The sequence below is a fragment of the Narcine bancroftii genome, chromosome 6, assembly GCF_036971445.1.
Source record: "Narcine bancroftii isolate sNarBan1 chromosome 6, sNarBan1.hap1, whole genome shotgun sequence".
NCBI lineage: Eukaryota > Metazoa > Chordata > Chondrichthyes > Torpediniformes > Narcinidae > Narcine > Narcine bancroftii.
This window is the reverse complement of record NC_091474.1, coordinates 27,179,247-27,196,222: the sequence shown is the minus strand read 5'-3', so window position 1 is coordinate 27,196,222 and position 16,976 is coordinate 27,179,247. Positions and strand designations below refer to the sequence as shown.

Sequence of the window (16,976 nt, the reverse complement as noted above, 5' to 3'; positions counted from 1 at the left end):
CTCCAGGGGTCAATATCGACAGCTTTGGAGACCCCACTGCTCTGGCCTGTGATCAAGGGAGCAGTTTCAAGTTCAAAAACTCTTGAGGAGGTAAAGAGGGACCATGATTGAAAGTATGTGCATATGGTGAGATCGCAGGAGTCTTTTTCCCTGAACAAATGTAAACAAAGCAAGAGGATATATATGTGGGGAAAAGAAGGTTCAGAGAATGTAGGGGGACTTAACCCAGAGAGCAATAAGAACTAAGTCATATTATGAACAGTTAAAAAAGCCCCAAGTCCAAAGAGTAAAAAAAAACTTTTTAAGAAGGTACAAAGAAAGCAGTGAGAGATAAATATTTTCCATTGAAGGAGGGATCAAGTGAAATATAATTCTCTGTTTCTACCAACAAGTTTCATATCCCCGTGTCGGCACAGATGGGAAAACTTAAGAGAATAGCAGTCATTCTTGTTTAATGAATTCATTTATTTAAAAAAAAGGTACATTGGCCATGGAGCAAAACCACCCAGCTCTTGTGCAACCATGCAAAGGTTGTTTTAGGTGCGCATGCGGGATGAAACATTGGGCTGGGGCATGCGCACTGCTGATCCGGACTGCAGAGGACAAATGATGCAATGTTAGAAGATCCCGCTTGATGGCTGTCGCCTCCATGACGTAATTTGATAGACACAGAAAGCGAACCAATAACAATGGGGTATATGCGAAAACTGACCAATCGCAACTGGGATGTGCTGGAGAGGGCGGACGTTGGAGTTGTCAGGTCGCGGTGCGGGTGCCGCTTTCGTTCTCTCACCGCAAAGAGAATCGGGGCCGGCGGGAGTCCGTCAGTGGAAGTGCCGCCATGTCGGGAGACGAGGTCGGTCTGGGTCGCGCGCTGCCGGGAGGAGGTGTGAGTGGAGTCGGGCCCGAAACTCCTCGTGGGCGGCCGGCTGCCCCGGCACGGGCGTGGAGTTGGAGCCTTGGGCCTTGCCGGGCCTCGTGGAGCCGCGTCTCATCCGCGGCCCGGGAAGCGGCCTACGCTCCCCAGCGTCCCCAACCCCACTCCCCCCATAACTACAATTTCTCTGCCACTACTCACCCCGGCTGTCCATCCCCTCCCCCTCCCCCCCCGCTCTCCATCCCCTCCCCCCCACCGGCCCTCCATCCCCTCCCCCCCCACCGGCTCTCCATCCCCTCCCCCCACCGGCTCTCCATCCCCTCCCCCCACCGGCCCTCCATCCCCTCCCCCCCACCGGCTCTCCATCCCCTCCCCCCACCGGCTCTCCATCCCCTCCCCCCACCGGCCCTCCATCCCCTCCCCGCACCGGCCCTCCATCCCCTCCCCCCACCGGCCCTCCATCCCCTCCCCCCACCGGCCCTCCATCCCCTCCCCCCACCGGCCCTCCATCCCCTCACCCCACCGGCCCTCCATCCCCTCCCCCCACCGGCCCTCCAATCCCCTCCCCCCCACCCAGCCCCCCATCCCCACCCCCCCCACCGGCCCTCCATCCCCTCTCCCCCCACCGGCCCTCCATCCCCTCTCCCCCCACCGGCCCTCCATCCCCTCTCCCCCCACCGGCCCTCCATCCCCTCTCCCCCCACCGGCCCTCCATCCCCTCTCCCCCCACCGGCCCTCCATCCCCTCTCCCCCCACCGGCCCTCCATCCCCTCTCCCCCCACCGGCCCTCCATCCCCTCTCCCCCCACCGGCCCTCCATCCCCTCTCCCCCCACCGGCCCTCCATCCCCTCTCCCCCCACCGGCCCTCCATCCCCTCTCCCCCCACCGGCCCTCCATCCCCTCTCCCCCCACCGGCCCTCCATCCCCTCTCCCCCCACCGGCCCTCCATCCCCTCTCCCCCCACCGGCCCTCCATCCCCTCTCCCCCCACCGGCCCTCCATCCCCTCTCCCCCCACCGGCCCTCCATCCCCTCTCCCCCCACCGGCCCTCCATCCCCTCTCCCCCCACCGGCCCTCCATCCCCTCTCCCCCCACCGGCCCTCCATCCCCTCTCCCCCCACCGGCCCTCCATCCCCTCTCCCCCCACCGGCCCTCCATCCCCTCTCCCCCCACCGGCCCTCCATCCCCTCTCCCCCCACCGGCCCTCCATCCCCTCTCCCCCCACCGGCCCTCCATCCCCTCTCCCCCCACCGGCCCTCCATCCCCTCTCCCCCCACCGGCCCTCCATCCCCTCTCCCCCCACCGGCCCTCCATCCCCTCTCCCCCCACCGGCCCTCCATCCCCTCTCCCCCCACCGGCCCTCCATCCCCTCTCCCCCCACCGGCCCTCCATCCCCTCTCCCCCCACCGGCCCTCCATCCCCTCTCCCCCCACCGGCCCTCCATCCCCTCTCCCCCCACCGGCCCTCCATCCCCTCTCCCCCCACCGGCCCTCCATCCCCTCTCCCCCCACCGGCCCTCCATCCCCTCTCCCCCCACCGGCCCTCCATCCCCTCTCCCCCCCCATCCCCTCCCCCCCACCAGCCCCCCACCCCCTCCCCCCCACCAGCCCCCCCACCCCCTCCCCCCCACCAGCCCCCCATCCCCTCCCCCCCACCAGCCCCCCATCCCTTCCCCCCCACCAGCCCCCCATCCCTTCCCCCCCACCAGCCCCCCATCCCTTCCCCCCCACCAGCCCCCCATCCCTTCCCCCCCACCAACCCCCCATCCCTTCCCCCCCACCAGCCCCCCATCCCTTCCCCCCCACCAGCCCCCCATCCCTTCCCCCCCACCAGCCCCCCATCCCTTCCCCCCCACCAGCCCCCCATCCCTTCCCCCCCACCAGCCCCCCATCCCTTCCCCCCCACCAGCCCCCCATCCCTTCCCCCCCACCAGCCCCCCATCCCTTCCCCCCCACCAGCCCCCCATCCCTTCCCCCCCACCAGCCCCCCATCCCTTCCCCCCCACCAGCCCCCCATCCCTTCCCCCCCACCAGCCCCCCATCCCTTCCCCCCCACCAGCCCCCCATCCCTTCCCCCCCACCAGCCCCCCATCCCTTCCCCCCCACCAGCCCCCCATCCCTTCCCCCCCACCAGCCCCCCATCCCTTCCCCCCCACCAGCCCCCCATCCCTTCCCCCCCACCAGCCCCCCATCCCTTCCCCCCCACCAGCCCCCCATCCCTTCCCCCCCACCAGCCCCCCATCCCTTCCCCCCCACCAGCCCCCCATCCCTTCCCCCCCACCAGCCCCCCATCCCTTCCCCCCCCACCAGCCCCCCATCCCTTCCCCCCCACCAGCCCCCCATCCCTTCCCCCCCACCAGCCCCCCATCCCTTCCCCCCCACCAGCCCCCCATCCCTTCCCCCCCACCAGCCCCCCATCCCTTCCCCCCCACCAGCCCCCCATCCCTTCCCCCCCACCAGCCCCCCATCCCTTCCCCCCCACCAGCCCCCCATCCCTTCCCCCCCACCCCCACCAGCCCCCCATCCCTTCCCCCCCACCCCCACCAGCCCCCCATCCCTTCCCCCCCACCCCCACCAGCCCCCCATCCCTTCCCCCCCATCCCCACCAGCCCCCCATCCCTTCCCCCCCATCCCCACCAGCCCCCCATCCCTTCCCCCCCATCCCCACCAGCCCCCCATCCCCACCAGCCCATCCCCACCAGCCCCCCATCCCCACCAGCCCCCCATCCCCACCAGCCCCCCATCCCCACCAGCCCCCCATCCCCACCAGCCCCCCATCCCCACCAGCCCCCCATCCCCACCAGCCCCCCATCCCCACCAGCCCCCCATCCCCACCAGCCCCCCATCCCCACCAGCCCCCCATCCCCACCAGCCCCCCATCCCCACCAGCCCCCCATCCCCACCAGCCCCCCATCCCCACCAGCCCCCCATCCCCACCAGCCCCCCATCCCCACCAGCCCCCCATCCCCACCAGCCCCCCATCCCCACCAGCCCCCCATCCCCACCAGCCCCCCATCCCCACCAGCCCCCCATCCCCACCAGCCCCCCATCCCCACCAGCCCCCCATCCCCACCAGCCCCCCATCCCCACCAGCCCCCCATCCCCACCAGCCCCCCATCCCCACCAGCCCCCCATCCCCACCAGCCCCCCATCCCCACCAGCCCCCCATCCCCACCAGCCCCCCATCCCCACCAGCCCCCCATCCCCACCAGCCCCCCATCCCCACCAGCCCCCCATCCCCACCAGCCCCCCATCCCCTCCCCCCCCCACCAGCTCCCCCCATCCCCTCCCCCCCCCACCAGCCCTCCATCCCCTCCCCCCTCTTTCCCCAGCCGCCCACGCGGCCTCTCCCTTTCCCCAGCCATCTACGTGGCTCAGCCCTGTCTGTCCTCCACAGCTCAGTTCTGCCAGCATTTCTGTGTTGTTACTACATTCACAATCTCTACAAACTTTTGTGTTTCACTCTACATCTGTGAAAAGTCAACGTCTTACCTCGAAAGAGGTAACATTGACTGGCCATTTCTATCTTTTGATCCCTCCAGCATTGCCTTGTGTAGTCAGGATTCTAGCATCTGCAATTTTTGAGTCTTTTACCCTCTTCCCATATATTTTTTCATTGAGTGTTTGGTAGGAGTGGGTTTTACTGATAAAGCCAGCATATTTTACCAACTTTTGTTTATTTTTGAGGGGTGAGCCACCACTGTGAACTTGATCAGCTCAGATACTATTTGTCATATAATAAAACAGAAATTGAATCTTGCATGAAATTGCCATAATGCAGCAAAGATTCATCATGAGCTTTGCCCAGCATCCTTTACAATTTGAGAAGCAATAGGGAGTCCTCTCCGTCACCAAGTGTCTGTGAATTTGACTCCTGCAGCTTCTGCATCTGCACAGACAACTTTTCAACAAATCCAAACCTCTGACACAATAAGGATGCCTTCAGGAGCTCTCCTTGCCCTCAGCATCCCCTCGAATCCTGGTTTCGATACCTGGTTCACATAAGCCTACAGCTTAGTAGAAGTCCCTTGACCTCAAGCTGTTTGCTGCATATGTGAGTTCCTCACCCGCAGGACACCAACAGCTCACCACCTACATGTGTCTTTCAGCTGCAGAGTGCCTTGCTAATCCACCACCATGGTTGCTGTCCTTGGGGACGTGCCCTCTGCTTCTCAATGGGGGATATTCTCCCTTTACTGGTGCCATGTACCAGTCCGCTGCTCCCCCCAGAGTTTGCAACACCTCGTGGCCGCTGCTGAACATTGATGCTGCCATCTTGGGCCCATTTCCCGCGGTCGCTGGATTTAAAAATAAAGTGGCGTTAGCTGCTTTAACAGGCTTGTATGGAGCAGTTGGCAGAGGGACAGCATTGGGTTCCTGTAAGTGGGGGGGGGAGAAGAAGAGTGCTATGTCTCCGTTTCCCCACTTTCCTCAGGTCCACACCAGCGACATTGCTGCCATTATAGCAGCAATGGCAGTCTTGCTGTTTTTTTTCGGCGTGCTTTTGGAGTTGCCTATGTCATTAAAGCATTTTGGAGATAGCAGACTTTTCTTAATTGAAAGAGAGACAAAACATAAAACAGTCTAAAAGTTTCTCCAGCTATGTAACTGGGAAAAGATTTGCAAAGTCAAATGTGACATTTGGGGGAAACTTTGAATGAGAAATTCTGAGAAGACAGAAACCAACTCAGTAATAAGAGAACCAAGGTCCAGTGCATGAAGTAATACTTCTTGAGGTCTATGTGGCTGAAAACTGATTTTTCTACCAAAGGCAATATTTTCACATTTCTTACATATAGTAATTCCTCTAGAATGTTGCTTGCTGAGAATGTGCATATGCTCTTGAATCCTCCTTGCTTCCTCAGCACTTCTGTTGTGCTCACTTGATTTGTATTGTCATACATTACAGAAACACCCTACTACCAGTACTGAAGAAAAGCACATTGACTGTCCTAAATGACTACTGACTGGTGACATGAAATCATAGCTTATGTTAATTCATCCTACCAGTTGGTCTTCACCCAATTCAATTTGTCTGGAGGCCAATCAGGTCCACAGCAGTATCATTTCACCAGTGCCCCACTTGGTTGAACACCTTTGTTAGAGTACTGTTCATAGACTACAGTTTTGGCTTCAATACCATAGTCCCCAGCAAACTTGTTCCTAAACTTCAGGGTCTTGGTGTCAGTTCATCCTTGACTTCCTGTCCAATGGACTGCAATCAGTGAAGATGGGTAACAACAGTTCCTCCATGATCACATTCAACATGGGCACTTCTCAAAGATGTGTACTCAGCCCACTGGTATATTCTCAATGCCCACACATGTACAGCAAAATACCATTCCAGCTTCCATCTTCATATTTATCACAGTATCAAATAACAATGAGATGGATTACAGGAAAGAGATGGAAAGTCTAGTGGTGCCAGGATAACTTCTCTCAATGTCAGACAAAGGAAATGATAATTGACCAGGAGAGGGGGAAGAGTTCATACCTTTGCCAACTTTAATTATGCTGTAGTCAAGTTTTTGTCAATAAATATCTCCAATGACCTGATCTGGGTCAAGCACATTGACACAACAGTCAAGAAAGTACGCCATGTTTCTATTTTCTTAGAGCTAAGAAATTTTGGCATGTTCCCTTTGTCTCTCAGCAACAACAGGTGCACCACTGAAAACATGCTGAATATATCACACTGTGCTATGGGAGCAGATTTGGTCAAGATCATGAGAAGAAGCTACAGAAGATGCTGAATGAAGCTCAGAATATAAAGCAAGCTTCCTTCCCCTCCATAGACTCTTATCTACATCCTCAGAAAGGCAGTCAACACTCTGAAAGCCCCATTATGCCACAAATGCACTCACTTCTCCCTCCTGTGAGGGAAAAGAGTGAAATCATATACCAACAGGCTTAAAGATGGTTTCTTCCCTGCACCCAACAGGCTCATGAGAGCACAATACCCCTCCAACACCCCCCCCCCCCACCAACCCCTGGTGCTAATTGACATTCCTTTTATTGTCCTCTTCTATGAAACAGCTGCATGAAATGTTTAATCTGCGGAATAACCCTTCTCATTATACTAGATATTTTTTGACCATTGTTGAGTACTCGTGCATAATATGCTTTGGTGAGACTATACTGAGTACTGTACAGTTCTAATTACTCAGATATCGGAAGGACATCAATAACTTGGAAGGGGTGCAGTGGAGATCGTTGCAGCTGGAGGAGTTGAGTTATAAGGAGAGCTTGGAGATGCTGGGCCTTTATTCCCTAGTGGTTCTCAACCTTTTTTTTGGACTAAGGCCCACCTGGCTTCTGGCCTAACATGCCATGGCCCACTAGTGGCAATGACTGAGCAACATTTTCAAGTTATAGACAGTTCTGTAAGAAATACATCTTCATCTAAATGATTTTATTTAACATTTTAAAGACCCAGATTAAAACGTGCTGTGGCCCACTGGTTGAGAACTATTGCCCTGTGAGAAGTGATCTTTGCATTTACAAAACATGAAGGGTGTGGATAAAGTGAATACCCAGTCTTTTTTCCTGAGTAGATGATTCCAGAATTAGAGAACATAGGTTTAGAGTGAGAGGAAAGATTTAGGAGGGATCTAAGAGGCAATTATTTTTTCATTCAGAGGGTGGTTCACATCTGGAATAGCTGCCAAAGGAAAATGCTGAACCAGACACAACAAAAACATCCCGAAGACATTAGGACAGAAGAGGGGCTTGGAGGGATACAGGCCAGAATACCAGCTCTATATGTGTTTCTCTATTTGAGGAGGAAGTTATCCCTGGCTGCACTAAGTGTCGGTCTCAAAATAGTATGTTGGCCCTTGATTGATTTGAGAAGTTTATTCTCTTAGGCGGTGGTGAATTTTCAGAATCTACTTTTCTGAAGGGCTGTGAGAGCTCAATTATTGAATTCACCTTCACCATTTTCTCTTTTTATAGACATCAAGGATGATTGAGAGACTGGGAATGTGGTATTGAAATAGATCATATGTGATCATACTGTATGATACATACAGAGTAGTTTCAAAGGGCTAAATTGCCTCCTATTTTCCATGTTCTATTCAAAGTAGGTCATAATGTTTTAGCATATGAAAGGGTTAAAAGATACAAGGGAATGAGAGGAACATGGTATTGATGTGGAACTTCTGACATCATTTTTTAGAAGACTTAACTCAATGGCCTCCTGCTTTTTCCAAAGGGAGGAGGGTTGTAGATGAAACAGTTGAAAGTGATTGAATAAAAGACACCTCCTCGAGTAGGGATATCCTGCGGCTTAGATGTAGATGATTGATCTCTAACAAATACAACCATAATCTATGAAGGGGTTGACTCGAAGTCATTGGGAAGTTTATTCCTTTCATGCCCAATGAAATAGACTGCTTGGTGACACACCTTGGTATCAAATGCAGTTTTGCTTGTGGTCACAGGCCACTTTGAAGTGTACTTGATGCTGCTTTCTGCATGCTATTCTGCATTTAATGAACTAATGTTGATTCATAGTTTAATTGTAGTTACTTATTACTTTGGTTGGCTTTTGGTAATTATCCACAGTACCTCGTGGGCATTCAATTTTGATATGTCCCATTTAGCATGTTGGTTGGGCTATCCAACCTGAAATGTGGGGTATTCATTTGCAGTGCCGTTGTGGAGATATCACCACTAATGAAGGTGTCTCGTTTTAATGCTGGATTTCTGATATTGATCTTCAGGACTTTGCCAGCTTGATCTGTGGTGGTGCTACCAGCCACACTTGGTGATGGGCTTGGTAAGGAATATATTCTAAGCCCTTGTTACTTTAGGAATATTTCAATGTGTTGCTCATTGTATAGAAGCACTAATTCACCTATCCAAAGTGGGGAGGTGGGTAGGAATTGGGAGGTTTGATGGGATCTAGAATCATTGTTCAGGATTTCCTGTGTGTTACCTGTTTCCTGCTGCAATGAAGATAAATGCCTGGTAATTTCTGGAATCTTAATTCTTCAAGCATGAAATCATTTGCAGTTAACAAACTAAGACCCCCTCAAGTTGCTTCCTCCATCTACAATATATAAACTACTGTTTATGAGATTCCTTTATCAACTCAGATGTTGTAAAATGTGCAAGTTAACTTGCCACTATATAAGCACAGTGTCTTATTACGAGCTCCTGTTTTAGTAAAATGGCCTTATCACTGTAGACAGGAGGAACTGAATGGTCACAGTTAACACTTCACATGAGCCCCATCACAAGTCTCAGCCCAGTGACAATTTGATATATTGGAAAAACTGAGGGAAGGTTTATCACTGTTCCAGATTTCGATACATTTGCAAAGACATTCTGATTTTGCAAAGGGAGAACCATTCTGACTGCTGAAGAGAAAGCAGCTTTTTGAAGCTCTTGTGGCCAGCCATTTTTATGGAATTCAGAGCAAAGCATGCTCTGTGGAAAAACTGTGACTTTTTGATGGATTGACTATGCCAGGAGGGTCTTTTTGGGAAGCAAAGTGCTTCATTTTGATTGTGACTAACAGTGGAGGTCACCTGGAGAGACTGGTTCATTTTAAGTGTGACTAGCAGTGAAGTTACTTGGAGAGACTGGTTCCAGGGTCTTGGAAGCTTTGTGGAGGCCGCCCAGTTCGAGCTTTGCCTACAAAAGGACCAGGAGTGTTATGACCACAGCTTGTGTGGATGGACATTTCTTCAAAAGCAACCAAGGAAAATTAGTGAGTCTGTCGCAGCCGCAACTCCAGTCTTTCCATCAGTTCCACATTAATGCTGGGCACCAAATTTCAAAGGCCTGCACTTCAACTTGAAAGACTGAACTTTGAAGTAACTTTCTAGATTTTGGCCTGGACTTTAATGGTTTGAGTGTAACGCATGCATAAGCTCACACACATGTGCATAGTTAGGGATAGATTTAGTTTTTAGGATAATTTAAGAGTTAAGTCTATAGCTTAAAGAGTAAGAAATAAAATTAATGGTTTAAAATTAAACACTAGTTCATTGTCTATTGCTGCTTGTTACGTACGGTTCATAACAGCCTGCAAAAACCATTGTTGTTAGTAGTCTTAATCAATTTTTAGTCCAATTTTTCCTTACTGTTAACTGTAATAAAGTTTCAACCACTGTTGCAGTGATTCAGAGATCGTACTTATTTTTGGACAAGTGCAAAATAAAATTATTCTTCCATGATTATAAAAGCCTTTAAACTTCATGTTGGCAATAATCTCCTGCACTGATGCACTTGTTTTTTTTAATATATGATAACTACAACTTTCTTTTGCTGAGTTTTAAATTTGTGAGGAAATGCTAACTTTGGCAAGCTTAATAAAGCATTTGATTTATAACCAGCTTAATTATTTCTAAGATGAATAGTAGAGAGAATATTTTTAAATATGTTATCATATTGAAATCCTGATTGATCAAATGGGTGTTTTCTCTTGAACAGATGATTTTTGATCCTACTATGACCAAAAAGAAGAAGAAAAAGAAGAAGCCTTTCATGCTGGAAGAAGATGGCACAGAACAGCAAACAGAGGAGATGCCAGTCACCGAATCTAAGGAGGCCATAATATCTGAGAACTTGGAGGAGAAAATTCCAGAAGCAGATGAGGAAGACAGTAAAAAGAAAGGTAATTTAATTATTTTAATGGAATTCAAATTTATTATTGTTTGGTTAAGGGATGTTAAAACAAGAATTGGGTATTGTGGCTTATTGATATTAATTTTGACTGCAGGTGCCTTAACTTTTCATTTGGGATTCTGAACACCGGCACTTTGTTCGGTGTATGATATTTGCTCATCAAATATGCTCTTTGCACTGCTGTTGCATAACGGGAATTTCTCGGAAAATTCCCGCAACTCAGGCTATATAAAAAGTTTCAGGCAGCAATTAGAAACTAATTCCTGTCCAAAGTTTTTCCTGCGGCAGCCTTAGGCATTATTGCGACCAGCCTGCAGTCTAAACTGAACTGCAGGCTGTACGCAACAACATGCTAATGAATAAGCCCGACCACCTCACTCCTAGCCCGGCTATCTGTCGCACCCCCCTGCTCCTGGCCATCTGTCAACCCCAAGCCCTCCGTCGACTCCCACCCTTGGCCGTCCATTGACCCCTCCCCATATCTAACTCCCGGTGTGGCAGCAGCTTCATGTGGGAGCAATGGCCGTCTTCATTATTCCCCTCACACAACTGGAACCGCTCTGCCAGCGATACTCAGAGCAGTTCCAGTTCCATGAGGGATTTTGGGTAAGGAAGATGACCATTGATCTCTCCACCACCTGCTTCTCTCACACTGGGGCTTGGGGCCAAGAATCACCTTTCCACTGAAGGTAAGAGGGCGCTCGCAAGGGCAGGGATGAGGGACTGGCGGTGGGGTCTCCCTCTGAAATTAGAGAATATTTGCAGTTTTAAAGCACACATATTTGGAGGCAACTTTCATCCAGCTTCCGAAATCACCGCAACTCAACCTTGGTGTAAATGTCCTGCCTGTGTGAATAGCCATTCTGGGAGGTAAATATGTTAATTTATTATGAGAAATTAACATTACTTATGTGTAAAAGGCATAAAAGATGGAGTTTGGCACCAAACATGACCCGATGCAATGTCTGAGCCAGTTTTACTTTAAAATACAAAAACATGCTATGGTCTTTTATGGTCTTTATTTATCTAAATTAATTTAACACCCCACTGCCCCTGTTTTGTACGATTTTGCATGATCTTGAAACATCACATTTGCTTAAAGGGTGCTATTGACAACCAGAGGATAAAGTACTTTACACCCAATTATATACTTTAGAAATGTAGTAAACAATTTTACTCACAGCAACGCCTTCCAAAAGGCAATAAGACCAGTGAATCACTTGCTAACCTATTTTAACTAAAATAGGTTCTTTTTCTTCAATGGAGAAAATGGTAAAATGATTACAAAATCTGGAAGATTCCGAACAATGGCAGGTGTCTGGTCCCGCAGAGGTGCCCATCAAAGCGATCTCTCAGTCTGCGTCCAGTCTCTTCGATGTAGTGGAGACCGCAGTGGGAATACCAGATGCAGCCGATGATTCACAAGTGAAATGTTGCTTCACTTTGAAGGACTATTTGGGGCCCTGAATGGTGGTAAGGAAGGCAGTGTGGGCACAAGAGGAGCATCTTCTGTGGAGATCTGCAGGGATCATTTACTTCATCCTGTGCTCTTGTGTGGTCTCCTCTACATTGGAAAGACTGGGAGATTGCTTTGATGAGCCCCTCGGTTCTGTCCGTTGCAATAGAGTGGATCTCCCAGTGGCCACCCTTTTCAATTCCCCATCCCATTTCCCATGCTGATATGACTATCCATGGTCTCATGCACTGCCAGACTGAGACCACCTGCATATTGGAGGAACATGACCTCATCTTCTGACTGAGCACCCTCCAATCGGATGGCATTAATATTGACTTCTCTGGCTTTTGTTAAAACCATTTCCCCCGACATTCCCTGTCACCTTCCTCCAGCTCTTTTTCTCACTCCCTCTCTTCCCATCCCCCCCTCCACACTTTTCCCTGTCTCCCTTAGTACAGACATGAAATATTCTTACCCATCATATCGAATTAACACCTTTTGTTGTCTGGATTCCTCCCCAAGCAAGCATTGTCAGAATTCTGATACTTCCTGGTTCTGGTTCATTCTTCTTCCTTGAAGAAGGGCTCAAGCCTGAAACGTCGGTAATATTTCTTTGCTTTTTTGGACGCTGAAAAGACCAGCTGAATTCTTCCAGCATTTCTGTGTTTTTACTACATTCAGAGTGTCTGCAGACTTTTATGTTTCACTCACCATCATAGAGTGTCACTCAATATCATAGATTGTCACTCTCCAGGACACAGCAAACCACTTGATTTAGTGCCTATTCATTCCCTCCACTGATCTCTGAAGACTCTTTTGGGGCCTTCATGTTGAGGCAATCATGAAGAAGGCTCACCAGCAGCTATACTTTAGGAGTTTGAGGAGATTTGGTATGTCACCAAAGATTCTTGCAGATTTCTACTGGTGTACTGTACAGACCATTCTGACTCCTTGCGTCAATTCCTGATATGGAGATGCCAATGCACAAGACAAGAAAAGACTACAGTAGTTTATTACTGGACTAAGTGTGCAACTTGATTTCTGATAGATATTGTAGATGACAAGCATTGATTTTTGTTGTGTGGTTCTGTTAGAATATTTCATGACACAATGGGACAGAGCAAGTGAAGTTTTTGTGCAGCTTCAGCTGACCCTATTTACCATGTGCAAGTCCTGCAGCCGAATTCTCTCATTCTTTTGAGTTACAATAGAGAGTTGTAATTGATATTCACTCATTTTAATAACAGAAGGAATGCTGATCTTTGCTGATTTGGTTGATACACAAAGGCTTATAACCACAATATGTAGTTAGTTGGATAGAATGAATGCTCAACCAGCATGACATCTGGACATGGGTGTAAGGAAAATATTGCCTTGTTGCAGTCCTGATCCTTTGTAATGTGTTCTAAGATCATTCACAGAAAACTTGAGTTTCTGAGGAATACATATTGGGGACCTCAGTGTGTAAAAATAAATAAATAAATAAATCTAATTTTTCACCTTGTTACAGAGCTGCACACTTCAGTTCCCCTTTGCACTGAGTATTATTAGAGACTTTTTAGTGAGCTTCTGGAGAACCTTTCCTCACTTCAAATCCTAGTTAGTATTTGAATTTGCATCCCTGCTGTGGTCAGTGTTTTAAGTGGGAATTAGAATTTGTGCCTAAATGACAACTTTATTACTGGATTGTGGCGCAAGGCACAGTGATTGACATGTTTGTGAAAACTGTAAGATTCAAAATGAATACTTTAATTGGATTTGATGATGGGCCATGGCAATCAATTGAACTGATTCCTACACTTCCAATTTCTGAGTAATTTATGATAAATTGAAAATTATAAACTGATTCTGGGATTGCAATTGGTATTTATCTGGCTTAAAATGAGAATAAATCTGCTGGTCCAGGTGGAATACATCCCAAGGTAATGAATGAATTGGCGGAAGTTATAATAAAGGAGTCTGGGCAAGTCCTGGTGGACTGGAAGACAGCAAATGTCACGCCACTGTTTTAAAAAGGATATATACAAAACGCAGGTAACTTTTGATCAAGTAGTGTATTATCGTCTAGTTGGGAAAGTGAAGTTATCATTAAGGAAGAAAGAGCAAGATGGCGGGTTAGAAATTGTTTAATCAAGCATGCACAATATGGAATCAAGAAGAGAACCTGTGTTTGACAAATTTAATGGAGTTCATTGAGGATAATACAAGCGCAGTGTATAGCGGGGAACAGATGTTTGTACTTGGATTTTCAGAAGGTGTTCAATTAGGTGTCGTCTAAAAAATTTAGCCATAAGATAAGGATGCCTAGACCTGGGGGTAAAGTATTGGCATAGGTAGAAGATACCAATAGAAGGCAGAGAGGTAGAATAAATGGTATTTTTCTCATTGGTAATCAGTGTGAGCAGAGTGCTGTGAGGAGTAGGGGTTTGGCCCACAACTGTTCACAGTGTACATTAACTATTTGGAAGAGGGACCAATGTCCTGTATCAAAGTTTGCTGATGACACTGGATGGAGTGGTAAAGCAAATAGTACAGAGGATGTGGAGAGTGTACAGAGAAAAATAGATAGGTAGAACCTTGGCCACTCATTAACCTATAAGAGAGTACAACAATAGAGCGTATTTCTTTGGATGAGTTGTGGCTTAACAGAGATGTACAAGATTGAGGGGGGAAATGGAGGGGACAGCCAGCACCTTTTTTCTGTTGCAATGTCCTAGAGGATATTTGTTTAAGGTGAGTGGAGGAAAGTTTAGTGGAGATGTTAAAGGTAAGTTTTTATACACATAGTGTTGGTACCTGGAATGCATTGCTGGGGTGGTTGTGGAGCCTGGTACAAAAGAAACATTAAAAAAATAGATATGGACGTGTGTAACAAAAATAGAGGGTTATGGGTGTGAGGTTATGGAAAAGGTTCACATTGGTTGGCACAACATCATGAGCTGAAGGACCAGTACTGTGTATAAAGTTCGATGATCTATGTTAGATCATCCACTTTAAAAGGAAAAATAGTAAATCAGCTAATGATCTACATGGTGAAAGAGTGCAGCAGACTGTCGTGCAGAGGGACGTGTATTTATGTGCGAATCACAAAAGGTTGATTTGTAGGTGTAAAAGGGAATCAAGAAGGCAGTGGGATGTTGTCCTTCATTCAAAAGGGATTTACAGTTCTGGTCTTGCTTGAGAAAGGAATACTGAGTTTGGAGGTGGTACAGAAGAGGTTTACCAGATGGATTCCAGAGATGAGGGGTTTAGCCCATGAGGAGCCATTGCGACACCTGTGACTACCTAGAATTCAGAAGAATGAGAGGAGATCTTGTAGAAACATAGTTATGAAGGAAAGTTGTGTCCACTGGTGTTTGAATTTACAACTGGGAGACATAGCTTCAAGATTTAGGACAGAGTTGAGGAGGAACTGCTTCTCCCAGAAAGCAGTGAATCTGTGAAATTCTCTGTCCAGGGAAAGCAGTAGAGGTTGACTTATTAAATATATTTTAAGACAGAAATAGAAGGATTTTTATATTGCAGGGGAATTAAGGGTTTAATTGGTTATTGAATGGTTGGCAAGTACTTGGGTCAGTACTCTTTCTATACACTGTAACTTTATACATTCAACCTCAACAGATTTTTGGTGTACAAACTTATCAGATGGATTTATGCTTTCTCGGGTGAGGTTCAACTTTCCACTTTCTCTCTGATGTTTACAAGTAACTAAGGATATTTTTCTTGATTGCAGATGCAACAGATGATTTAGATGACTTGGATTTCTTTAATCAAAAAAAGAAAAAGAAGAAAACTAAGAAAGCTTTTGATATTGATGATGGTATAAAGGTTAGTACTCCCAGTTCATGATTAGTTAGCCGATGTGATTTGAGAAACACTCCCCTAACTTGCTTAATACAGTACAACTCCAATTATCTGAAATCAGATTCTTCAAAATACTCAATTATCCACATTTTTTTCAGAGCTGAACTGACCTCACCAGTTGAAAAAAAATACACTCAGCATGAAATTAGAATGACGATTGCCTCATTTCACCTTTCCATTTCTTCTTTATCATCCTCTATTGACTTTACTCTCCAACTCTCTCTCAAACTATGTGCCACTGTCTCACAGCCGCAAGCAGTTGAAAGAATCCCTTGTCCCGGCATTATGAAGGAGAGCAGCCTCCCAGGCAGGAGCGGGTCCTCAGACTCAGTTGCGTTCCCTCTCCCCCCGCCCCCCATAAATGATTTAGACATACAGCAAGGTAACAGGCCATTTCGGCCCACAAATCCATGCCACCCAATTAACCTACACCTTCGGTGCATTTCAAACGGCGGGAGAAACCCTAGGGAAAACCCATGCAGACACAGGGAGAACATACAAACTCCTTACAGACATCATGGGATTCAATTCCTGGTCCCGACTGCTGGTGCTGTAAAGGTGTTACATCAATCGCTAACCATGCTGCCCTATCCTTGTAATGGAGGCTGAAGATGGATACATTTGTGTGGGAATGGTGGCGGGAATTGAAATGGTTGGCTACTGGAAGTTCAAGCTTAGACTCATAGACATTGTACAGCATGCCTGATCCATTAGTTGGGACGTACAATATAAGAGTTGGGAGATTATGTTGGTCAGACTGCATTTTAGTATTTTCTACATTGTCTTCTGTGCAGTTCTGGTCATACTGCAGCAACAATGCAATTGAACTGGGAAGAGTTCATATGAGATCGACCAAGATTGGAGAACATTATTAATGGGGAGAGATGAAATGGGCTGGGCTTGTTTTCCTTCAAGCCAAAGAGGCCGAGGGATTAACTGATGGATGTATATAAAATAAATAGAGGTATAAATAGGATCGATGGTCAGAATCTAATTTTCACTCGAAAAGAGTATCAAAAACAAAAGCAAGGGTTTAAGGAGATTTAAAGGGGATCTGAGAGAGAATAAAATAGTTAGAATTGTTAATGTCTGTAATATATTGCCAAAGGAAACGGCAGTCACTAGTTTTACTGGTTATATTGTAT

At 48.2% G+C, this 16,976-nt stretch overlaps 1 protein-coding gene across 1 annotated transcript in view; it reads left to right on the top strand.

Moving 5' to 3' along the window:
- The first annotated feature begins 721 nt into the window (after positions 1-721).
- Positions 722-16,976, top strand: part of eif2s2 (eukaryotic translation initiation factor 2, subunit 2 beta) — a 61,671-nt gene continuing 45,416 nt past the window's right edge. The window contains exons 1-3 of the mRNA XM_069884409.1: positions 722-856; positions 10,317-10,500; positions 15,701-15,795. Coding sequence (XP_069740510.1) covers positions 842-856; positions 10,317-10,500; positions 15,701-15,795 — 294 coding nt within the window. The 5' untranslated portion in view covers positions 722-841. The remainder of the gene's footprint in view (positions 857-10,316; positions 10,501-15,700; positions 15,796-16,976) is intronic.